At 40.5% G+C, this 26,629-nt stretch overlaps 1 protein-coding gene across 2 annotated transcripts in view; it reads left to right on the top strand.

Moving 5' to 3' along the window:
* Positions 1–26,629, top strand: part of ttll7 (tubulin tyrosine ligase-like family, member 7) — a 177,777-nt gene that overhangs the window by 121,726 nt on the left and 29,422 nt on the right. For both annotated transcript variants that reach the window (XM_079857474.1, XM_079857473.1), the window contains exons 13-14: positions 22,417–22,503; positions 23,713–23,875. In XM_079857474.1, the coding sequence (XP_079713600.1) occupies positions 22,417–22,503; positions 23,713–23,875 (250 nt within the window). The remainder of the gene's footprint in view (positions 1–22,416; positions 22,504–23,712; positions 23,876–26,629) is intronic.

Genomic DNA, 26,629 nt, shown 5'->3' with positions numbered 1-26,629 from the left:
AAATTACAAGCTGAATTTTCATGAAGAAAGCTAATCATGAAATAAAGTTTAAAATAGTCAAGTACAAGTATTAAGTATATAAAGTTTTTTATAAAGTCTAAAGTCAGTTACGAGAAATAAAGTCACAAATGTGAGATATGATGTTGACGTTAGATTCAGAAAGAGTTTTCAATAAGGATCTCAATTAGGCTGACTCTAAAAACAGTTTATGTAATTGACCTTAGCATGAATGGCAACATTTGACTAAATACATTAGAAATTCCAGAGAAATTACTCCTAAAAGATAATTTAAAGTAATTATTGTGTTAAATGAGAAAAGCATCAAATAGACATAACAAAAAGTAGCTTTATAAAGAAATATGTTATTTCATGTAACAGTGACAGAGTAACAGAGTCAGTGACGGATTACATAGTGGCAATAAGACAATTGTCAAAGGACTGTGAATATGGAACTCATTTAGATGACGCATTGAGAGATCGTCTGGTGAGTGGACTGTCCGCTGAGTCGATTCAAAGGAAATTACTGGCGGAAAGAGAGCTGACGTTTGCCCGAGCATGTAAGATAGCATTGACAATGGAGATGGCGTCAAAGAATTCACTTGAAATCTTGGGAAAAGTACAGGCTGCAGCTGTAAATCAAGTCTCTAAATCATATCTTGGAAGCAAAGGACAACGCCACTTTAGACATGGAAATGAGAATCCAAAACTGAAAAATTATCAGGAAGGGGACAGCGAACAGAGATGCTACCGTTGTGGGGGAGGGGGACACTCACCTCAGGAATGCCGATTCAAAAATGAGAAATGTCATGCGTGCTCCAAGACAGGGCATATTTCCAGAGCATGTCGGAATAGGAGAAAGACCGCCAAGGCCCAGTACGTGGAAACGGAGGATCAAAATGTAGACAGTGAAGATGACCCGTTAGGGGTCTTTACAGTTTACATGGCATCCAGTGGGGATGGAGGCATTAAAGTTATTGTTATTTACAGTTATTACTGGACCATAGTCCAGTGATGGCTCCAGCCCTTGACCAGAGTCCAGTAATGGCTCCAGCCCCTGACCAGAGTCCAATGATGACTCCAGCCCCAGAGTTCAGTCCAGAGTCCGCTTTAGCCCCACAGTTCAGTCCCGAGCCCGTTCTTGTCCTAGAGCCCAGCCCAGAGCGTGCTCTCGTCCCAGAGCTCAGCACAGTGACTGCTCTACCATCAGATTCCTCAACCAACATGGCCACCATGGCAGAGTTCTATCCTGGATTATATGCCTGAGTCTCCTGATGTCACTGCCATCATGCCTGAACCCAGCCATATAGTTCCAAATCCAGGGGATTCAGAGACCCTTCTACTACTGTGTGCATGGCAGTGGCCATCATGTGTGTCTGGGCTGCACACTCAAACTCTTATCGAAGTGGCGGTATTCATCAGTGAACTTCCTGTATGCCCTAAAGCGACCACGGAGTTCGTTCACGAGTTTTCTGTTTACCCAAATGCGACCATGGAGGTCATTCCCCAGTTTCCTGTATGCCCAAATGTGACCATGGAGGTCGTTCTTCAGTTTCCTGTATGCCCTGAAGTGACCACAGAGGTCGTCCTCACATTTTTGGTTTGTTCAGATGCGACCACGGAGGTCGTTCCAGAATTTCCGGTGTGCCCAGATGTGACTAAGAAGATCTTTCTCCAGTTTCCTGTCTGTCCGGATGCGAACACGGAGGCCGTTCCCGAGTTTCCTGTTTGCCCTGATGCGACTAAAAAGGTCGTTCTTGAGTTTCCTATCTGTCTAGATGCGACCACGGAGGCCGTTTACGAGTTTCCTGTTTGCCCTTATGCGACTAAGAAGGTCATTCTTAAGTTTTTTGTCTGTCTAGATGATTTGTCTGTCATACCGAATTTCCAGTTTGCCTTGATGTAGCCATGGAGGTTGTCCTCTGTCCACAGAGGTCAAAGATCCTTCATCACGGCCACAGAGGCTGATCAAAGTCCCCTCGCCACAGCCACAGAGACCGATCAAAGTCCCCTCGCCAAGGCCACATAGGCCGATCAAGGTCCCCTCGTCGCAGCCTTGATGGTTGCCCTTGAACTCTGTTTGTCTTTGTTTTATTAGGTCTGTCAAAATTAGCCCTTCAGACATCAGCAAGCCAGCTGGCACTCCAGACGCCCGTCTTCCAGTCGGCACTCCAGACACCCGGCTTACTACTGGCACTCCAGACGTTCTCAAGCCTGTCACCCATCCAGATGTTCTCAAGCCTGTCACCCATGCAGACGTTCTCAAGCCAGCTGCCCTTCCAGACGATCTCAAGCCAACTGCCCCTCCAGACATTAAGCCAGCTAATCCTCCTGATGGTCTCTAGCCAACCGATCTGCCTGGGGTTAGGTTTGTCTGCTCTGATGGTGGTGGTTTTTGTCGCCGCCTTTGGAGGTCTAAAGCTCCACTGTGGGGATCTACTGTTCTGCCAGCTCCACATTGGGAGTCTTCAACTCCGCCCAGCATCATGGACCTTCTGCTCTGGATTCTACCCTTGCTCATCCTGTCCTGGCTTCTTCCTCCCCAGTTGGATTTATTTTGACGCGAGGTCGCACCTTCCTGGAGGGGGTAGTACTGTCACAATCCTCAGTCACCAGCCCAGTCACCACAGAACTACATTTCCCAGCATCCCTCCTGACTCCCACCTGCACTCAGTCAGCCATCATCACACCTGCCACTAATTATCACCTCATCAAGACAAGACACTCGCCTTGCATAACCTCATTGTTTGGTCTCGTTGGACACTAGCATGTTTACTTACCTGTTGATCCATACCGAGCTACTTACACAACTACCTTCCTGTGATACTTACCAGTTACGATCCTGTCTTTTATTATCTTCCGTTTTCAGTCATCATCAGTCATCATCAGTCATCTTCTGTCTTCAGTCGTCATCTGTCATCTTCAGTCCTCTTCAGTCTCCAGCCATCCAGTTTGCATCAGTCGGCACCTGTATAATATCAAGAACTGTTATTCGCAGTTAAGTGTTTGCTGCTATTTAACCGTCTGGGGTCTAAGGTGTTTTTGGGGTCCTTGAGATGTTCTGACATGCCCTGACATTTGTGCTTTTTTCAGTTGCTTATAAACATATTAATGGCAAAAAAAAATTACACACTATTTAGCACAAACAGGGCTACCAGAATATGTGAGCAACAAGAATGTACATGTCTGCATTTTTGAGAGAATAATGTTTATGCATGGTTATTGAAAAAACTAAAAACTAAAGTTTCTGAAATAAGGCCATAAAACACATTCTAAATATGTGCCAATAAGACTTTTGTCTAATGGATGTCATCACCTAGTGTTTTTTCTTCAAAATGATGTGAAAATCACCCTGCCTTATCATTCACATAACACAATACATTGATTTGAATTTTGCAAAGCACTTTCTGTTTGGAAAGGCAATATGCGGAGTGGGCGTCAACGATCATGCATATTTAGTGGTTCACACCTGAGGAGACAATGGGGCCTGCATACTTAATTAGCCATTCATTCAGGTGAGTCACTGAGCCACAAGAATGCAAGAGCAACAGTTGGAAGCATCTCTATTCTTTTTTATTTTTCCACATATTGTGCTTGCAATTTGGCCTATAATATCCAAGGAAAACATGTCTAGTAATTGTGCAGTTAATTCTCATACTGTATTTTCAGTTTTGGAATATTTATCCTCTCCCCAAATTTGTCACTAATAAAACACAATAAAAATTATTTAAAGAAAAGGCTTATATTTACCTTTTAATAGTTTGTTTACATCTACCTTGTAAATATATTTTTTTATTAAAAAGGTTACAATTACAACAACAATTCAAGTGTAATCTTTCTTTGTAAAAACTAAAGTATACATTTTATCATACATATTTCAAAGTTAAGGATTTGATTGATTATTTGATTACTTTATTTTTCACAAAACATACTATATTTAACATGAGCAAATATTGGCAAACAAAAGCTTATTTGAGGTGGCAGATATTTTACAGTAAAAATGTATAATCTATCCAAAACTAATCAACGAAATGTTGTCTTTCATATGTCTGTAACATAGGTCTTTCATTTTTATTATAAGAAATATAAATGTTAATTTGCAGTTTAATACGTTGCTTATACAAATACATTTTATTTCAACATATTTCAGTAGATTTTTACTCAGTATAGCAATACAGTTTGCTAAAACCGAAACATTCATTCACAAACAGAAACGCCTGACTGTAACGTTGTTTTTATGAAATATTAGGGCATATAAATGTTAATTTTCAGTTTAATACGTTGCTTACAAATAGCCTACATTTTATTTCAACATATTTCAGTCGATTTTTACTCAACTAAGTATAGCAATACAGTTTGCTAAAACATCATCATTCATTCACACAGAGACGCAATTTAAATTTAAACTGTCTTTTTGCGAGCTGTGGTAAACAGCGCGCATCTCTGCGGCTGCCGTTCATTCATTCACAGAAACGCGATTAACTTGAGAAGGAAAAAAAAACTTACTACATATTCGGATCCTCTCTCCTGCAATACCCGCACTCTGAGGTAGATTTTCCATTATTATTATTCCTCACAGCGCTGCCAGATGGTGTAAACACGTAGGCTACAATGATTAAACTTGTGTTTTCTCGACCTGATATGGGGGCGTTCACAGGTTTGCTTGGATTGCCTCAGTAATTTGCGTTTGAATAGCACGCGCTCTCCGTGGGCGTGTTCACATTACATTTGAATGAGCTCTAATTAGCTAGACTGGAATCGCTCTCTTTTAATAAAGATTTCACAAGATGAGAATATTTGTTTTTTATATAAATTACCTCATTTAAAAGAAGAGAATTCAATCTTCATGCCTGTGTGTCTGTATGCCTGTTTGACTGAGTATTCGCTGAGTTACAGTTCATTTTCGGACGCGTTTCAGAATGGTCTTCACTGACAGAGAGAAGGCAGAACTCGCATCACGTTTATTTTTCTTTATTTGGCAAAAAGCACAACACTTTGTTTTTATTGTGAGTATACACAAAAATAATACACATTTAACAGAATCGATTGATGTATGAAACTTGCTTGTAATATCAAAGTCAACAGAGCAAAATTAATTTCTTTTGAACTGAACTGAAAAAAAGCGAGCCTATCGCGCCGGCGCGATTGTCGACCTCAGGGGGTTAATGAACTCAGTCTCCCACCTGCTTGCATCATTTATTTCCTGCACTTACCTGCAAATAAACACCCTTTGTGGAAGTTACCTTTGTGTTACATCCTTCTGTTTGCTGACAAATATGACTTTTTTATAATAAAATATAAAAATGTAATTGTTAAGCAATGTTTTAAAAGCTTTATTAGCCTTTTATACAAATTGTCCCACTGCATTTCTGAGCATTTTTTCTCTTTTTTTATTTTTATGAAAGCCTCTGCTCTCAAATTCTCTATTCAGATGGAGTTCATTATTGTGCTCCGCAACCCCTCTGAAACCTCTGGATGTTCATTTTACAGGGAATTTCAAGGCCGAATCTTAGTACCCATGCAAATTAATGTGGCATATTGTTGGAAGGGTTTCATCCTCATAGCACACATTGATGGAATCTGAAGTCTAGCATTGGAGTGGGGTTGCGCATGAGTTTGAATGGAGATTGTTGTTAGGCAGGTTGTAGTTTTGAGTCAGGAACTGACTGTTGATATGGCAGGGGAGTGTGTGAGCCATTTTCTACGGAGCTAGTGTCTGGCTTATTTCGGCAAGATTCAAGAGCCCTAAGTTTGTGCCATTGCCTTGTGGGTTTTGACCTTTTTGTCTGTCATTGTGTTTATGTATTGTAGCTTTAGACTTTCAGCAACCCTGAGCATTTACCATTAGTCTAGGGCCTGTCTAATTCTCACAAATTTACAGAGAGTTTGGGAAGTTACTCAAAATAAGTCATTAGTATTACTAATTACTTTTCTAGTTTTTCATGGGAATACTTTAGTAATTACTCTGTCTAAACAGCAATCACATTTATCTTTACTGTCGCTGCAAAATTGGCTTGCTGCAGAATCACTGGATTACAATAACCGACCAAATTTACGTCAACAGTGCCTACTCTTAAAAAAAAAAAAAAAAAAATCAGAATCCATAGAACCTTTTTATCCACAAAAGGTTTATGGTTAAAAAAAGGGTTATTTAGATTATTAAAATGTTCTTCACACTAGGATACCACAAAAAAGTTTTTTTTTGTTTTTTTTTAGAACTGTTCACTGAAAGGTTTTTTGGGGAACCCAAAATTGTTCGTCTATGGCATAGATGAGAAAACCCTCTTAACCGTTATTTTTAAGAGTGTATTTGGTGTTCTGAAAATTGACCCACTCCATCATGTTTGAGTAAAAAGGAGAAAGTGCTATGCTTATTATTCCTAAACACTAGAAGAACTATCAAATGTGGGGAAGTCTGTGTGTAGCGCTTGTCTCCCTACATATTCTTAAGGATACGCTCATTACAAACGAGTGGCTGCGGTTTATTTTTAAGGACCCTGATCATTTCAGTCTGATCTTAACAGTATGAGAGGTACATTTCAGCTTGAATTTTATTTTAGCTGACATAATGTAATGCAGTCGGTGCAAAAAAGCTGTTTTTGAAAGATGCAGCAGGCAGCAAGGGCAGCACAAACCATACTGGACCCGAAAGCAAACTCACAGTTCACGGCTTGAAGCAAAGCATTATCTCTCATTTCATATGCAAAGAAGCATTTACATTTTAGAAGCACAGCAGCAAAAAAAAAAAAAAAAACCTTCCAGTCAATATAATGCCAAGGATCACAGAGAGGGTGGAAAATGGTCATGAAAATCGTCTCCGGTTACTTATTGTAACCTTGTTCCCTGAGAAAGCGGAACGAGATGCTGCGCTGCTCAGCGCATTGGGAACATATTTTATCGTGACCAGCTGTGAATAGTGTGTATAACACGTCGATGGAATTGACCCGGAGGTAATATAGCCTCGGTCGGTGACGTCATCGGCGCGCCCCCGCGACACGAGGCTATAAGTAGATGAGCCACAGGTGCATCGTCAGGATATTTTGTCTGAAGAGCAGTCCCGGGACATCTTCAGCACGGCAAAGTAGCGCAGCATCTCGTTCCGCTTTCTCAGGGAACAAGGTTACAATAAGTAACCGGAGACGTTCCCTTTCGAAAGCTACAATCGATGCTGCGCTGCTCAGCGCATTGGGAACGAGAATACCCACGCCGCCGTGCTTGAACATGTCTGGACTCCCACGGTTGTGCAGGTGTGTTTCACAAGAACGTAAGAAGGCCTAGACATTAGCTTGCGATGTTGACTCAAGGACATGAGAGCCCGGAGTGGAATGAACATCCAAACTATAAAATCTTATGAATGTGTGCGGAGAGGACCAACCTGCCGCATCACAAACATGTTGCAAAGGGGCCCCCCTTGCCAGAGCACTAGAAGAGGCGACCCCCCTGGTGGAGTGAGCTCTAAGACCTATAGGCGAAGTTTGCCCACGCGCCTCATAAGCAAGAGCGATAGCATCCCTGACCCAATGAGACATAGTCTGCTTGGTAGCAGCTCCTCCTCTGTTGCTGCCCCCATAACAGACGAACAATTGCTCCGACTTACGCCACTGGCTAGTGCGGTGGACGTAAGCCTGAAGAGCACGGACTGGACACAGCCTATGAGATCTCTCCTGCTCCGGCGTTGAGAACGGCGGGGAGCAGAAAGCCTCAAGAGTGACAGTATGTACAGCCGAAAACGGAACCTTAGGCAGGTAATCAGGATGTGGATGCAAAATCACTTTCACCATACCTGGGGCAAAGTCTAAGCAGGATGGCGAGATAGACAGAGCCTGCATATCCCCAATTCTCTTCAAGGAAGTTATTGCCATCAGAAAAACCATTTTTAGAGTCAGAAGTTTATCAGACGCTGATTCTATTGGTTCAAAGGGGGTGTCAACCAGACCCTCAAGAACTATAGCTAAGTCCCATGAAGGGATCTTGGTTCTTACTGGAGGCCTCAGCCGCCTGGCTCCCCGAAGGAAGCGTGAGAGCAGAGGGTGTCTCCCAAGTGGCGCCCCGTCAACTAAGGCGTGGCAAGCCGAAAGAGCGGCCACGTAAACCTTAAGAGTGGCAGGACATGTGCCTGTTGATAATTTCTCTTGCATGAAGTCCAGCACTGAAGCAATCTGGCAGTTAACTGGATCTACATTGTGTTCAACGCACCACCTTTCAAAAACACCCCATTTAATAGCATAACTTCTTCTAGTAGAGGAAGCCCTAGCACTCAGAATGGTCTCAATAACATCCGGCGAAAGCCCAGTGTCTCTTAATTGGTTCCCATCAGGGGCCAAACATGAAGATTCCACAGGTCGGGCCTGGGATGGAATATCGTGCCCTCCGCCTGAGACAGAAGGTCCCTCCTCTCCGGAATCGCCCACGGCGAGCCGTCGAGGAGAGCTATTATCTCCGAGAACCACACTCTGTTCGGCCAACGTGGCGCTATCAGCAAGAGGCAAGACCCTTGTTGGCGAACTCTGGCTAGAACTCCCGGGAGCAGAGAAACTGGAGGAAACGCATACAGGCGCATCTTGGGCCATGTGTGCGCCATCGCATCCAGACCCAGAGGAGCCGGGTGACTCAGAGAGAAGTAGAGGGGACATTGCGCTGTCTGTTGTGAGGCGAAGAGGTCCACCTCCGCTTCGTAAAATTTGGTCCAAATCTGTTTCACTACTTCTGGGTGGAGCTTCCACTCCCCCGTCGGTAGTGTCTGTCTGGACAATAGATCTGCTCCTACATTCAAATGCCCTGGGATGTATACTGCCCTGAGTGACAGGAACTTGCCCTGGGCCCAGAGAAAAATCTGCCTCGCTATTCTGTTCAGGTTGCGTGAGCGCAGACCTCCCTGGTGATTTATATACGAGACTGCTGCTGTGTTGTCCACCCGCACTAGGACATGACAGCCCCTCAATTGATGGAGAAAATATTTCAGAGCCAGAAATATGGCCATCAGCTCGAGGCAATTGATGTGCCAATCGAGCTGATGACCCTCCCATTCCCCTTGAGCTGGACGGCCATCCAAGACCGCACCCCAGCCTGTCAGGGAGGCGTCTGTCGTTAGCAGTTTGCGACGACACGGCGCCCCTAAAGTGGGACCCAAGGCGAGGAACCGGGGTCTGAGCCACAGAGATAGTGTACGAAGCCCGCGGCGCGTCACTTTTATTAGCCTTTGAGGATTGGCTCTTGGATGAAAACCTCTGGCTTTTAGCCACATCTGAAACGGTCTCATGTGCAACAGCCCCAGAGGAATCACCGTGGAGGCTGATGCCATGAGACCTAACATTCTTTGATACTGTCGAACAGTACGATCTTGGCCTAGCTTGACTTTGGTCATGGTCTGCCGAATGGTCTCGATTCGAGCGGGAGACATTTGTGCCCGCATCGTAACCGAATCCCAAACGATCCCGAGATAATTCGTTCTCTGAGCAGGAGAAATAACACTTTTCTTGGTGTTGAGTTTCAGCCCTAGAGAAACTAGATGAGCTAACACGATGTCTCTGTGTTGGAGCGCCATCTCTCGTGATTGTGCTAGTATTAACCAATCGTCTATGTAATTCAAAATGCGAATGCCCTGGAGTCGTAATGGAGCCAGTGCTGCATCCATGCATTTTGTGTATGTGCGGGGTGACAGTGCTAGACCGAATGGAAGAACCCGAAATTGGTACGCTTCGCCCCCGAAAGCGAACCTCAGGAATTTCCTGTGTTGTGGCAATATTTCTATGTGAAAATATGCGTCCTTCAGATCGATCGTGACGAACCAATCGTGATGTTGTATTTGCGACACGACCGTCTTGACGGTTAACATCTTGAACTTGAGTGCTTTGACTGTGCGGTTTAAGCCTCGAAGATCTAAGATTGGACGCAACCCCCCATCCTTTTTGGGTACCAGGAAGTATCTGCTGTAATAACCTGACTCCCTCTCTGGAAGAGGAACACGTTCTATGGCCTCTTTGCTCAGAAGAGTTTGCAGCTCTTGCGACAGTACATGCATCTGCTCCGGTTTCACGGTAGTGAAAATCACGCCGTTGAAACGCGGAGGACGACGAATAAATTGGATTCTGTATCCTAACTGTACTGTGCTTAATACCCACGCAGAAACGCCCGGCAGAAGTTCCCACGCTGCCAGACTTTCTGAGAGTGGTATTAGTTTTAATACTTCCTTTTGAGGGGATATTAGATGTTCCGTGTCCGGAATGACAGCCGGAAACAACGGAACATCTAATATTTCGCTGGAAACCGCTGCCCCCCGAAGCACGAGAGGTGGCGGGGATGGAGAGGTTTTGTGAGGGTAGCGGGAAGGGACGAATAGATTTTGAACGCGCCCCATCCCGCGGGGGACTACCCCCACTAGATTGGGCGCCAGACCATCAGGACTTCCTCTTTCTATTGATGATAGTCCTGAGGTCTGGCTTGGGAGGTTGCTGAGCCTGGCGAGTCTGCCTCCAGTCTCTCTGAGGGGGAGCGCGACTCGCCACGCTCTGCTTTTTTACCTCCCTGACTTTTGAAGGACCGGGGCGGGGCTGGGTGGCAGACGGCCCCTCCCCTTGAGTGCGGCGAGGAAGAAACTGCACAAACGCTTCCTCGTGTTTCTTGACTTCCTTAAAGCGTGTGACAACGGTGTTAACCGCGTCACCAAACAGCCCAGATGGAGATACGGGAGAGTCAATAAGAAACAAACGATCTTTTTCCTTAATCCCTGTCAGATTAAGCCACAGATGCCTCTCCGTGCTGACTAAAGCAGACATAGAACGGCCGATGGCACGGGCCGTCTGCTTGGTCGCACGGAGAGACAGATCTGTGGCACGACAAAGCTCCGTGAACGCTTCCTCGTCGATCGTACTGCCCACACTCAAATCCTTCAACAGGTCAGCCTGGTACGCCTGTAACACTGCCATAGTGTGCAGCGCAGCACCAGCCTGACCTGCAGCTTGATAAGCTTTCCCCACTAATGATGATGTTATACGACAGGGTTTAGTGGGGAGGGTAGGTTTCTTTATCGAAGATGCCGATTCGGGTGAGAGATAGCCCGCGAGCGTCTCTTCAACCCGAGGCATCTCCGTATACCCTCGCGCTTTCGCGCCCACGATAGTCGAAAAAGTCGACGTCGAGGGCACAAAAACGCGAGAAGTATATGGTTTACTCCATGACTTAGACAGCTCGTCATGGAGGTCCTCGAAAAAGGGGAGAGACTGATGTAATGTTCTCTCCCCCCTGCCACCGGACAGAAACCTATCCTCAAGCTTACTGGGTTTGGGGGTCTCTTGGTCGCGTGGCCAGTCAAGCTGTAACCTGGCCACCGCGCGAGTCACCACCTCTAGCAATTCCTCGACAGATCTTTTTTCACGGGAGGAATGCTCAGAGGCTGGCTGCTCGTTATGATCTGACGAACCAAGAGATATATCATCCCCCTCGTGAACCGAAGAAGCACCGGAGCGCGCTTCGAGATCACGAGAAGGGATGTTAGGATCTGGTGACGCAGCAAGCGAAAGGGACGGACCCGTCTCTTGCTCGTCATGCAGATCCATACGAGAGCCCCACGTTGGTAATGCGGGTGCGGACTGGAAATAGTTCAGACGGGAGCGGAGCATCTTAACTGTGAGCTGATCACAATGCTCGCACCCGCCCTTCTCTATCGCCAGTACCGCGTGCTCTTCCCCCAAACAAACAAAGCAATAATCGTGTGTATCTAGCTCAGACATGGGGCGGGAGCATGGAGGAACACAGCGCTTATTGCTTTGTTGACTCATTTCACTTCTTTTTTTACTTTTTAAACTCTATGATGTAGCGAGAGAGAAAAAGATTTTTGAAATGAGAGAGATGAAAATTCTGCACACTGCCTGTAGTAAACTAACTCCTAGCAACAGATCTGTATCAGAACGAAGGTAGAGAGAGTTTCAACGCACACACTGCACAGTAATGGTCTGAAGACAAAAGACCTGACGATGCACCTGTGGCTCATCTACTTATAGCCTCGTGTCGCGGGGGCGCGCCGATGACCTCACCGACCGAGGCTATATTACCTCCGGGTCAATTCCATCGACGTGTTATACACACTATTCACAGCTGGTCACGATAAAATATGTTCCCAATGCGCTGAGCAGCGCAGCATCGATTGTAGCTTTCGAAAGGGAACTAACTGATGCCACTAAAAATTGTTAGTAGCCAGTGACTTCTCAGATAATTTAATATTATACAACTTTTGTTAATAAAATTATCTCAGGGACTGAGACTGACAGATATCAGGGACTGTCAAATCAGATTTTCTCATGTCCACAGACTAATATAACATTGTTATTAGAAAAATCAAAAAATGTCCAAAATTACATTTGATTAAGGTAAACAATAAATTATGTTGGTCATTAGATAAATGGACTTAAAGGGATAGTTGATGCAAAAATGATCACATTATGAAAAACATGTTTTTCTCCAGAACACGTTGGGAACAATTATTTGCCCCCTTTTATTAAATACTTTTTGTAACCTCCTTTTTCTAAGATAACAGCTCTGAGTTTTCTCCTATAATGCCTGATGAGTTTGGAGAACACCTGACAAGAGATCAGAGACCATTCCTTCATACAGAATCTCTCCAGATCCTTCAGATTCCCAGATCCATGTTGGCGCTGCAAAGATTTTTGCATTTTTTAATAAAATATCAAAAGGATTAACAATGCAGTTTTATTTTTTACAGCCATCTTTGATCATATTTACCAAGGGGGCAAATGATTCTGTCCAGCACTGTATATATAATATATTAAAATAATCTAAATTAAAATATTTAAATAATCTAAACACATAATAAACACATACAATCACAAAATGTTTATTCCTTTTATATTCCCTCAATAACTTTTTTTATTTATTTATTTATTTTAATAAGAAGAAGAATAACATACAGAACATAACTTCTGGAAAGACAAAATAAATTGTGGTTAATTCATATATTTAACTAAGCATGCTAATTAATTCAATATAAAAAAAAAAAGAAGAAAGAAAGGCAGCTTTATCATAATTACAACAGAAATACCAGAAAAATATCAGCATATATTGAATACTGTATTATTATTATTATTATATTATTATTATTATACATTTTATTTATAGGCGCCTTTCTTGACACTCAAGGTCACCTTACATCATCATCAACAACAATAACAATATTTAAAAACAATGAGATACAAAACAATTAAAAGAAAATGCAGTTGTGGTCAAAGGGAGTACGCTATTCTAAACAAATGAGTCTTGAGTTTGGATTTGAAAAGTGTGAGAGAATCAATATTACGGAGGTCCGGTGGAAGCGAATTCCAGAGCTGAGGAGCAGAGAAACTGAAAGCTCTACTCCCCATAGTAACCAGGCGGACACGGGGAACGGTGAAATGAATAGAAGAAGAGGATCTAAGAGTACGAGCGTGTGTAGGTATATGGAGGAGATCAAAAAGATACGAAGGGGCTAGATTATGAATGAGTTTAAAAGTAAGGAAATATTTTAAGTATTAAGTATTTGTAAGTATTTTATAGTTGATACGATAAATGATAGGGAGCCAATGGAGCTGTTGTAAAATAGGAGTGATGTGATGAATAGAAGGGGTACGAGTAATAATGCGAGCAGCTGAATTTTGGACCAGTTGAAGTTTATGAAGAGTTTTATGTGGAAGGCCAAACAAAAGAGAATTACAATAATCTAAACGGGAAGTGACTAAGCTGTGAACAAGAATGGCAGTGGAGTGAGGCGTGAGGAAAGGACGCAAACGGTTGATATTACGAAGATGATAATAAGCAGACCGGGTAACAGTATTAACATGAGATGTAAAAGAGAGGGTGCTATCGAAGATGACACCCAGACTCTTAACCTGAGGGGAGGGAGAGATAAAGGAGCTATCAATGGGAATAGAAAAATTATGGAGTTTGTTTAGTGTTGATTTTGTACCTATAAGAAGCAATTCTGTTTTATTGGCATTTAATTTAAGGAAGTTTGAGGTGAACCAGGATTTTATGTCAAGAAGACAGTTAGTAAGGGAAGATGGTGGAAGTGTGGAATTAGGTTTGGTTGAAAGATAGAGCTGGGTGTCATCTGCGTAGCAATGGAAATTAATCTGATGTTTACGGAAAATGTAACCAAGGGGAAGAAGATAAATAATAAACAGTAGGGTTTACACCTGTAGTAACAGGGACAGAATGGGAAGTGAATGATTTTAACTGAATAAACTGAGTGCGGCCTGAAAGATATGAATGAAACCAGTTAAGAGGTGTGCTAGTAATTCCAATAGAAGAAAGTCTGTTCAAAAGGATGGTATGTGAAATAGTATCGAAGGCCGCACTCAAATCAAGCAGAAGAAAAATGGATATTAAACCAGAGTCAGCCGCAAGGAGAAGGTTATTAGTAATTTCAAGTAATGCTGTTTCCGTACTATGAAAAGGACGGAAACCAGACTGGAATTGTTCATATAAATTATTGTAGGAAAGTTGAGTATGAAGTTGAGCAGCAACTATTTTTTCCAGAATTTTGGAAATGAATGGAAGATTTGAAATAGGACGAAAATTATTATAATCGTTGGGATCTGAACCAGGTTTCTTAAGAATGGGAGTTACAGAAGCTGTTTTAAGAGAAGAAGGAACAATTCCAGTGGTAAGTGAAGAGTGAATAATGTTAGTAATGAGAGGGGACAGAAAAGAAGCAGTGGCTTTCACAAGCACAGTTGGAAGGGGGTCTAATCTGCAAGTTGAAGATTTGGATTTTTGAATGAGTTCATTAATTTCATTTACTGAGGGTAAGTTAAATGCTGAGAGTAGACAGGTGGGAGCAAATGAAACTGGGACAGGTGAGTTCGGACCAGAAGTAGACATAAGGTGCTTGTGGATATGTTCAATTTTTAAAGAAAAAAATGATAATATAGCATTACAGAAATCAGAGGAATACAAGTGAGGAGGAAGTGGATCCCTAGGTTTTATGAAGTTTGTAATGAGAGAAAAAAGGGCTTTTGAATTTCCTTCACTTGAACTAATTAAACCAGAATAATAGGTGGTTTTAGCTTGAGAAATCGAATCTTTGTAAAACAGGATGTGATTTAAATACATGTCCTTGTGCACGGTGAGATTCGGACAACTGGGGTCTTGGAGTCAAAAATGTTGAGAACTGCTCTAGTGGTAATATTTTTTGTATTTTGAGTGCGACACAATGGTTATACTAATATAACATTTTATTTTAAAAACAAAATTTGTTCTGTACATCAGTAAATGTATAAAAGGAATGACAATGTATTTGTTTGCATTTTGTTTCTTTCAACACAGGCTCATTGGAAGTATGACATTTTTGCAAAACTCAAAAAACTTACCAATACAAATCCATGTTTCCAGCTGAAATTAACACAAAAGGCAGTTAAACAGCAACAACTTTATTTCATTTTCACACAAAATTGTGATTATAGGGGCAGATTATCGATTAATAAAGACTTATTTTCACTTGGTTCCTTGCACAATACTATGTTATGACCTCAAACAATTATATCATAGTGCATAATTTGTAAACTAAGTTTTGATGTTTGCATCATCACATAACCAGCTCCATATGTGTAGCTTTTCCCATGCAATAGACTTGCTCGGTAGCTCACCTAGTAAACTTGGGTACTTAGGTACTCAAGTCACATGAAACTCAAGTCTTGACAAAAGAGCTCGGTGACTTACCTCCGTGAAGTTGGCACCCCATAAAACGAAATAATTTCCAAAACTATGCCATTCGTTTGTACTGCGTTTGTGCTGATTTGTGCCGCAAAAACGAACGTTTGTGCTGGTTTGGTGTTTGAGATATTGAACATTATTTTTTGGGTTGTGTGACGTCACTCTCCACCCCATGTCCTTCAAATCGCTCCAAACCGGTGTCATTCGTTTGTGCTCGGTTTGTGCTGGCTTGTGCCGTCAAAACAAACACTGTATCTGTTTTCCTTTCGCAGATATAACAAATTTAATTCGTGAGCTGTGACGTCACTCTCCACCCCACCTCATCTAAATCGCACCAAACCGGTGTCCTTCGTTTGTGCTCGGTTTGTGCTGGTTTGTGCCGTTGAAAGAAACACTGCAACTACGATCCCCTCTTAAACATAAAAAAATAAACTTTTTAAGTACAGTTACATAACTGTCCACCCCATATGGTCCAAATCGTTGCAAAACTGTGCCGCTCGTTTGTGCTCGATTTGTGCCGGTTTGTGCCGTTACGATGAACATTGTATCTTTTTCCTTAGAAATAACACATTGGATTCGGGGCAGTGACGTCACTCTCCACCCCATGCCGTCCAAATCGCCCCAAACCGGTGCTTTTTGTTTGTGCTCGATTTGTGCTGTTTTGTGCCGTAGAAATAACCATCATAAATGATTTCATTCTTTAGACATCACAAAATCTTTGGAGGAGTAGTGACGTCACGCAAGCAAGCCGCGCTCTCCATCCATCTCGTCTACAAACCTGTCCGGTTCGTTTGTGCTCGCACAGGGCCGCAGCTGTCAGTGTTCTTTTCTTTAGATATGGGAATGTTTTATTTTAGATTTGTGCTATTGACATTTGGTCTTTATATAATCACCAATGCACGATATGTAATGTAGGCTACTATGATATGTAATGTACTTTCACTACTCTGGCTGTAAGCTACGTGTGACTGATGCTTAATTTTGTATTAAAATAAAATAAAATAACCAATAAAAAACAAATATTTAAAAAATTGTGTGCTGTCTTAAGTTTTCTGAATACTTTTAACAGCTTACAGTGCCGGTTTGTGCTGTAAAAAGTTTTGTTTGTGCTGCTTCGGTTTTTTAGATATTAAAATAATATTTTTTGGTCATTCTGAGGTCCCAAATTCACCCAAAATAGTCTTGTTCGTTTGTACTTCGTTTGTGCTGGTTTGTGCCGGTACAAATTTACTTTGTGCTGCGTCGGGCTTTAAAATATTAGACATTAAATTATTGTTGATGACGTCACCAGTCCCCTACATGCTCCAAATTTACCCAAAATAGTCTCCTTCGTTTGTGCTGGTTTGTGCCGGTACAATTTTCGTTTGTGCTGCATCGGCCTTTAAAATATCAGACACTGAATGAAAGCGAATTATAGACGGTGACTTCACCAGCCCCACACCTGCATCTTCGTGAACGCGCCACAGAGAAATGCACATTTCATACATAGGCAGAGAGCAGTCTGTTTTCTTTCGTTTTTAATTGTTCTGTTTAAAAGTAGACATGTCTGTGATGCAAGTAGGCACTGAGTTTTCGGTTAATTTATGAGACCAGCTGCAGTTCAGTCGCCGGCACCTCCATGTCCTGATTATATTGTCTGATATAGGCCTATTTACTTCTTATTTTGCCTATTAAATCCTGGCAATTGGTTGATGAAACATTGCTTAAAATTAAGATACAATTAATACAAAACGAATTTCACCTTAAAGAAAGGCTTTGTGCTTTCTGTTTGAGGTCTCTGTGGAAGTTTTAAAGCAGTCTTTTAGTGCCGCTTTCAGAGCAGTCACCGTAACGGAGAACTGTGCCGTCCGTAACATTGTTTTTTCCTATAAATGCAAACACGAAAAATAAAATAAAATGAATAATTTATGTTCTACGGAGAGCCAACGCTTCTTCATCCGGTGGGTAGTATTACTTTTGGTTTGTGCAGTGTAATTCATAGAATTACTAAAAAAAAATGTAACGCACATGCATGTCTAGACTATTTCCCTCATATTAAATATAAAACGCATGAGTAGACTGCTATTTTTCTAATGCCTGGACTCCTTTATTAAGGGAGTAGCCTATGGATATATAAACATATATAAAGACGTTTCAATTGGTATTAAGTGCATTTTCTGATCATTTATATTTCAAGTTTTGACTTGCAAATGTCACATCACGCTGGAATTGCCCAATTTTAAAGAATTTATCCTCAACTATTTTTGTGGTGTAAGTCTATGTATTTTATAATTTTAACTTCAAATAATAGTAATTTGAAGATGTAGCACTGGATCTAGACGGGAAGGATAACTCTGGAGTTGGAAGGGGTATGGCTGGTGACGTCATCGACCAAACATTCAATGATTAATATTTTAAAACCTGATGCAGCACAAAATAAACTTTTTACAGCACAAACGGAGCACAAACGATTGTGTCTATTTTGGGTGAATTTGGAGCGTGTGGGGCTGGTGACGTCATTGTCTATGTCTGATATTTTAAAGGCCGATGCAGCAGAAACGAAAATTGTACCGGCACAAACCAGCACAAACGAAGGAGACTATTTTGGGTAAATTTGGAGCATGTAGGGGACTGGTGACGTCATCAACAATAATTTAATGTCTAATATTTTAAAGCCCGACGCAGCACAAAGTAAATTTGTACCGGCACAAACCAGCACAAACGAAGTACAAACGAACAAGACTATTTTGGGTGAATTTGGGACCTCAGAATGACCAAAAAATATTATTTTAATATCTAAAAAACCGAAGCAGCACAAACAAAACTTTTTACAGCACAAACCGGCACTGTAAGCTGTTAAAAGTATTCAGAAAACTTAAGACAGCACACAATTTTTTAAATATTTGTTTTTTATTGGTTATTTTATTTTATTTTAATACAAAATTAAGCATCAGTCACACGTAGCTTACAGCCAGAGTAGTGAAAGTACATTACATATCATAGTAGCCTACATTACATATCGTGCATTGGTGATTATATAAAGATCAAATGTCAATAGCACAAATCTAAAATAAAACATTCCCATATCTAAAGAAAAGAACACTGACAGCTGCGGCCCTGTGCGAGCACAAACGAACCGGACAGGTTTGTAGACGAGATGGATGGAGAGCGCGGCTTGCTTGCGTGACGTCACTACTCCTCCAAAGATTTTGTGATGTCTAAAGAATGAAATCATTTATGATGGTTATTTCTACGGCACAAAACAGCACAAATCGAGCACAAACAAAAAGCACCGGTTTGGGGCGATTTGGACGGCATGGGGTGGAGAGTGACGTCACTGCCCCGAATCCAATGTGTTATTTCTAAGGAGGGGAAAAAGATACAATGTTCATCGTAACGGCACAAACCGGCACAAATCGAGCACAAACGAGCGGCACAGTTTTGCAACGATTTGGACCATATGGGGTGGACAGTTATGTAACTGTACTTAAAAAGTTTATTTTTTTATGTTTAAGAGGGGATCGTAGTTGCAGTGTTTCTTTCAACGGCACAAACCGGCACAAATCGAGCACAAACAAACGACACCGGTTTGGTGCGATTTAGATGAGGTGGGGTGGAGAGTGACGTCACTGCCCCGAATTAAATTTGTTATATCTGCGAAAGGAAAACAGATACAGTGTTTGTTTTGACTGCACAAACCAGCACAAACCGAGCACAAACGAACGACACCGGTTTGGTGCGATTTAGATGAGGTGGGGTGGAGAGTGACGTCACAGCTCCCGAATTAAATTTGTTATATCTGCGAAAGGAAAACAGATACAGTGTTTGTTTTGACGGCACAAACCAGCACAAACCGAGCACAAACGAATGACACCGGTTTGGAGCGATTTGAAGGACATGGGGTGGAGAGTGACGTCACACAACCCAAAAAATAATGTTCAATATCTCAAACACCAAACCAGCACAAACGTTCGTTTTTGCGGCACAAATCAGCACAAACGCAGCACAAACGAATGGCATAGTTTTGGAAATTATTTCGTTTTATGGGGTGCCAACTTCACGGAGGTCAAAGACCTGTAGAAGCAAGCTAATATATCATGGTTGCTTCAGCAAATCTGTTTTGATGTAATGTTTGCTGTTTGTTTATAAATTCAAGTATGTTAAGGAAATGTTGCCACTATTTCCAATGAGCCTGGGTTGATTTCTTTAGAACACCTAACAAGCTGCAAACAGCTGTGTGCGGGAGAGAGCGTTGCTCTGTTGTTACCTTGCTTTTCACAACCACAACCAGCACTCAGTAAAACATTTACAATGGCAATTTCCAGCATTTCACCGCAACTTATTGTAACACACGCTGACAAAATGAAAACTCCTGTTGAAAATGCGTCCTCTGCATTAGACACACACCTGACTTAAGCTATTTCATATGTTCCCACCATCCCTGCCATAAATGATGCTTAAGGCCTATCTAAAAAGAATCTCCCCAAAATTGACCCAAAACAAGGTAACAAAAACAAATTTCATAAACATCTAATGGTAGCAAACACTGGCAAATATTGACACATCACCTGCAGTCAGAGTGTTGGCTCATTGTGGGCTTTTTTCTCTTTACCTACTGCCTGAACAATAAGTCTCACTCTGAATTTGGGAAACAATGGAAGGCGGCGATGAGCAAAAGAACCGAGTTTAATGCACTTAAAATCTCTCTCCATCTGAGCCAGAACAACAGATCAATGCCTGGCTTATTGAGTTACAGCTGGGATAATGTTTCTGCTTGAAAAGCATGCAACATTTGTAATGGAGAAACATCAGAGTCACATCAGAGAAACATTAAAAAAAAAAAAATGTTGATTCAGAAGCAGATTCAGAACAGTATTGATCAAATTTTTGAGACTGTCACCAAAATACATTTATTGTTTGTTTATACAACTGCACGCCTGCCGTTTTCTCATCTGAGCTACTGTCATTATCCAATCGTGTTTTGTTTGGACTGAATTTATTTGTATGAACCAGTTGACAGACACAAAGTCCCTTTTTAGATTAAAATTTAGTTTTGTATTCAAAGCTTAATAATATCTCTCATGTCAAATGACTAAAATATAATTTTACACTGAAATATACAAGTTATTTTTGATGTTATTAAATATTAATTAAAATAATAATGGTATTAAATTGAAAGCACCTAATGTGTTTCTGAATTATTTTGATATTTATAAATTAAATTTGCAAAGGTGGTATAATCATTGAGTTAGTAATGAAGAAAAAGTCTGTATTAAAGTTTACAGAGTGAAAGGTGTACATAATAGACCATACAGATAATTAGATAAAATAAATATTTATCAAATGAACCTTGGAATTTATGACTACATCAAGTACCCAATTAAATGCACCAATTGGTTAGAATAACGTGCAAATCAGATAATTAAAGAGAAAGGCTAACCTTTTATAAACCTCAATAAACTGGTCTGGTTTGGTCATAAGTGTTGGAGTACGTCATGCCGATATCAAAAGAACTGCCTGAGCCCCCCAGAAGGAAAGTTGTAGAGGCTTATGAGTCTGGGAAGGGATTCAAAGCCCTTTCCAAGATATTTTAAGTCCACTATTGTAAGTAATCTACAAATAATGGTTTCAGACCACTGGCAATCTGTCCAGGCTGGTCTGTCACACCATTCATCCCAAGAGCAGAGTGCAAGATGTTTCAGGATGTCTTAAAAGAACTGTAGGGTGTCATCAAGGGATCTGCAGGCAGCTCTAGGAACAGTCTGTGTGAATGTGCTACTGTTGTGGAAGATAAATACGTTATTTTAAAGACCGCTGGATTTATCAAAAGTGTTACACTATAATTGGAATCAGAATTATTAATCATACTTAATCATACCAATAATTAGTTTTACAGTGTTTTAAATTAACTGGTGTTGCTTGCCTGAATCATTGGTTTTAATTCATAAAATATAATGGAAAATGAATTGGTCATTTTAGAGGTAGGATTTAGTAATCTGTGATTTGTAATACCATGGAACTTTAAATTTAGAGTCTTTTCTCATGTGAACTGAGCAGTTGCAGTGAACTCATACTTCAAAGTCAACAACAGAGTGCTTTATTTGAAAGAAATGACAAGGAAGAAATGCCGAATAGATTATGATGTGTTAAACTCAAAGTGTGGTTCAGATTCCAGATGGATTCCTGAACTCGAAACACATGGCTTTGATTTATGCCAAGAAATTGTTTAGGTGTCATGCAAAGTACTGTTTTGATTTAGGAAATTTTTCCAGAAATTACTCAATTTGATTACTTATAGTTTGCACAAGATAATAATGTGTTTAAAATATTTTTGGAATGAAGAGGCCTCACTAAAATATATATATCATTTTTTTTGCTGATTTCACAACTAATAGTATGAGTTGGCATATATATCCAAAAGAGTTGTATTTTGATTGTTTTAGATTGGTATTTTATCTTGATCTTTATGTATTTAATATAGTATCGCTTCATAAGGGTCAGTTAGAGCATCCATTATTTCATCCAAATAATTTGATTTAAAAATATACATTTCACAGTAAATATTTGGTTACAAATAAACAATATATGATCAATATGCAAATGGATTGATTTTGATTGTTAAAAATAATCACCAATATATAATCAATATGCAACCAATAAATCAACACATAGTAATATACAATTTATATGTGAAAAACAAAGACAATCTTATGCATTTGTTTGTGACTTGTTCTGCAGGAGGAAGATATCCTAGACCTCCTGGAGCAGTGTGAACTGGATGATGAGAAACTGTTGGGAAAAACCTCTAAACAGAAAGGTTCTAAGGTACGTAGTCACAAATGTAGATAAATGCACTTTTTTAATCTAAAGAAATTTAAAGTAATTACATTTGCCAACTATATTTACTATGTACGTTTTATTTCTTTTCTTTTTTTTTACATGGCAAATGCTTTTATCCTAAGCAAGTTGCATTGCATTCAAGGTAGTTTGAGAATTTTGGGAGACTAATTTGATTACGTCATTCGCAATGAGTCGGTGATCCCCACTGATCTCTTTTACCACAGTTCTTATTACTCTTATGGTTCTCTGATTGGTGAAATCACACTGACTTCTGATTTTTACAAAGTGCACCGCCCAGCAAAGGCAATGGACAGATCATAGTCTAAGCAACCAATTCATAACTTCACAAAATAAGTAGTTACTGCTTTTGAATTTGTATGGCAGCCTATGCTATTGCCATCTCAGAGCTCATGATAAGTCTGTCTTGAAAGTTTTCTTTACAATTCTATATATAGATGGAGAAAATGTATGGGATTATTACTTGTGGTACCTGACTATCAAAAATGCCACAATGCAAAATATAATTCCCCCCCTTTTTTAGTTTGGGGTGAAATGGTTTTCATGACATTTGCTTATAAAGATGTTACAGACACTGTTTGGCATGATTTGGAGTTGGTTCACTTTTGACTAGCAGAATGTAGGTTTCATTTTGGCCGTATCCGCTCTGATGGATTGGAACACTCTTAACAGTGCCATTTGGAATAATCTGACAAGGCAGAAATTAAGAAATTTAAATAGTCCCAAGCAGTTTCTCTTAAAAAGCAGGAACTCTCTGCCTTCTTTCAAAACTCTTTTGGAGATTACATTCAACGTGTTAATTTAGACCTTTGAGCCAAATTGAAGTTGAAAAGGTGAAATTAGTGCATTCAGGAAGCTAATAGTCAGTGGATCCCAAGTGTTGGACAGATATTCAATTTGTTGTTCAATTCTTCTTGAAGGACATAATAGATTAGTTCCCCTGACATACAGTGCATGTGTTTCAGACCAAATGAACATGTTTCTGCTGTGACATTAATCAAGACTTCAAGAAAATCAAGACAGGGTTCGCCAGGCATGCATCACCGCCGCCCTTACATTCTTTCAATAGTGGCAAGTGTTAATTGGTCTCAGGCTGAAAGCTGCAGAACTGACATTTTTCTAGGATCTTCTCTCATCTCTCCCTCCGGATGTGTTTATGTGATTGTTTGCCTATAGGTCCTGTCATCCATGCCTGAGAGCAGCCCGACACCCAGAGGGCACAGAGACCCTGAAGACTCTTCGGCCAGCTGCAGCGACAGCAGCTCTGGTTCTGACGCTGATGGAGAAGATGAGAGTAGCAGCATCACGCAGGAGAAACTCAATCGCCCCGAACGCTCCAGTGAGTTCCTCCCCTTGTGCCTGTGAAAGAAAGTGCTCTGGGAACCTATTAGGTCCTTTCCACAGAAATGGTGCTGGTTCTCTTTTTCTCGAAATGGTTCCAGTGCAATCAATATGGTTCCATAAGTCAGGGTAATGTAAAGTTTAAAATTCACGCATGACATAAAGTTCTCAGCAGACAACAACAACAGTTCTGATGGAAATGCGAAACAAAACTAGATTGCTGTCATTATAATCAAGAAATCTGTTTACATAGGAAACAGTCAATGCAGAGATGTGCCAAGTGTTTCAAGCGTCTTGGAGATATTGCCGCAGATCTTCTGGATTTAGTCTGTCTCAGTTTTTTCTGTTTCTTCATGTAATTAGAGATAGATTCGATGATGGTGAGATCAGATCTCCGCGTGGAGCACCGGCTTGCTTTTACATACAAAAATCTCACTGGATTATTACAATTAATGGCAAAATTAATGTTTGGAAATGTAAACTGATATTTCCTACCGACACACTAGAACAAAAGATATAATTAACTGGCTTAAAACCGTTTTTTTTTTATTTTTTAAATATGAATGAAAAATATGAATATGAATGTAAAAATATGAATGTGCCTAAGACTTTTGCACAGTATTGCATTTTTTAGGATTCTTTGATGAATAGAAAGTTCAAAAGAACAGCATTTAATTTATTTGAAATACAACGTTTTTCCAATAATAAAAAAGTCTGTACTGTCACTTTTGATCAATTTAATGCATCCCTGCTGAATAAAAGTATTAAATTCTTACAAAAAATGTCATACTGACCCTAAACTTATTTGTTATGGCTTTTGACTTCAGCATCAAAAGCAGCAAAACAATCAAATTGTACTAATACATTTACAAGAATGAATTAATTACAAAATGAATGTACAAATCTTTTTGTTTTGATAACAAAATGTAACATCCCCAAAAAATGTAATTCACTATATTTTTCCATCACACCACTTTCATCACTTTCCATCACTGTTTGATGCAGCTGTTAGAAGTTAATTAATTTGATTGCAATCAATTTACAAATGATTGCAAATAAAATAATTTCATTTTAGCATCATTTGAACATGTTTCACAGTTGCATCAAATGTTTCCAGTGTAGAAAACTTTAATGATTGTAATGGGAGTGATCTAGTTTTGTTTTGCGTCAGCCTTGCCAGAATGAGTTGTTGTTTTGAGAACTTTACTTGATCTCACTAATAGACTTCTGACGTTATCTGTTCCTAGTTTTAGTCCAGGTTTTAGGGGTCTCCTCGGTGGAAAAGCTATGTATCACCTGTGGGCTGGGACTATTAGGGTAGACTTGGAGGTTCTGGGATGTTTTGCTGCTGAGCTGCTTTTATATGTGCTATCTGTCCCTCGATGGTTTCCAGATGACTGCGAGAGCTGCTTATGGCTTAAACTTTTAAGCAGCCTTTTGTCTAGCCAGACATATTAAATCTTCAGTGCCGTTTGCAGAGCCTGAGCTAAATTACAGATGTAAATCTACTATAATGCATTTGTTTACCTAATTAATACATGAAACAGAGAAAATCCATCTTTTTTAATTAGGGTCACAGTATTCGCTGGCCCAGTGCTGTGGCTCTTAATTTGACTGGCTGACTGCGGCAGGTGATGTGGTGAGAGGTCCCCCGGCTCTCATGCCATGCAGCTTTAATGAGCTTTTCTGATGTTTCAGTCCGCTGGTTTAAAGGGAGACCGGACGCTCAGCTTGGGAAAGGCACAGGTTGGGTATAAGTTCTGAGAATCACTTCTGGCGTACCATGAAAATTGTGCAAACAAGCCCGAAAATGTTTGTGTTTCACTGTAGAGCTTTTTTAGAAGCTGAGTGTTCCTTGTGATCCAGCAGCTCAAGCATCTATCTATCTATCTATCTATCTATCTATCTATCTATCTATATACTGTATATATATATATATATATATATATATATATATATATATATATATATATATATATTCAACAGGGTTGAATGATTGAGCTTGAATTCATTTAAATCTACAGTTTGTGTAAAAAAAAAAAATCATGATTTTCACTTCCCACCATGCACTGTGCAGGTTGTACAGGGTTGTGCACAAAATATGGGACACAGCTAAATTAACAATTAATACTTTTTACACAATTATTTTAACAATTATTTTAACAGCTTATGTCAAAATTATTTTGTTTGATTATTAGTTACAGGCAAAAACGTAATAGGCAGTATTTAGAAAGTGTCCAACAGTGATAGGACAGGCCAAAATTATGCATTTTATGTAAGATAATAATATGCAATAGTTCAATAATGGAAAACCAGTTTGTATCCTGTTTTGGAAAGTGCCATTGATTGTGCAGTTTATTGATTATTCGTGCCTGACACAGTTTAAGCCATGACTTTTCCATTAGCCAGTAAAAGTGGGACAAAGAAGCAAGCTGACAGGTTTATTTGGTGTGCAGGGGGTCACTGGTGATTGGGTTGCTGCCAGAGGGGGCATTAGGCCATTCTGGGGTGACATTGTTTGCCCCACACTACCCTGAGGCCATCTGCGATTTCCCGAGCTAAGCTGCTATAATACCGCTTTTGGCAACTTCTTCCCTCAAGATTCACGGATGAAGCGGCCATGCCGCTGGCCAGTTCACAAACTGGAGGTCATTCAAAATCGTAGATTTTCTGTATGCGTGTTTCAATTCGCTGTCCACCCTGAGTTGGAAACCTGACAGGCCTGCAGGATGATCACATGTTGCAGTGATTA

Source organism: Squalius cephalus (genome assembly GCF_949319135.1).
Source record: "Squalius cephalus genome assembly, chromosome: 22".
Classification (NCBI taxonomy): domain Eukaryota; kingdom Metazoa; phylum Chordata; class Actinopteri; order Cypriniformes; family Leuciscidae; genus Squalius; species Squalius cephalus.
This window is presented reverse-complemented; position numbering and strand designations above follow the sequence as displayed.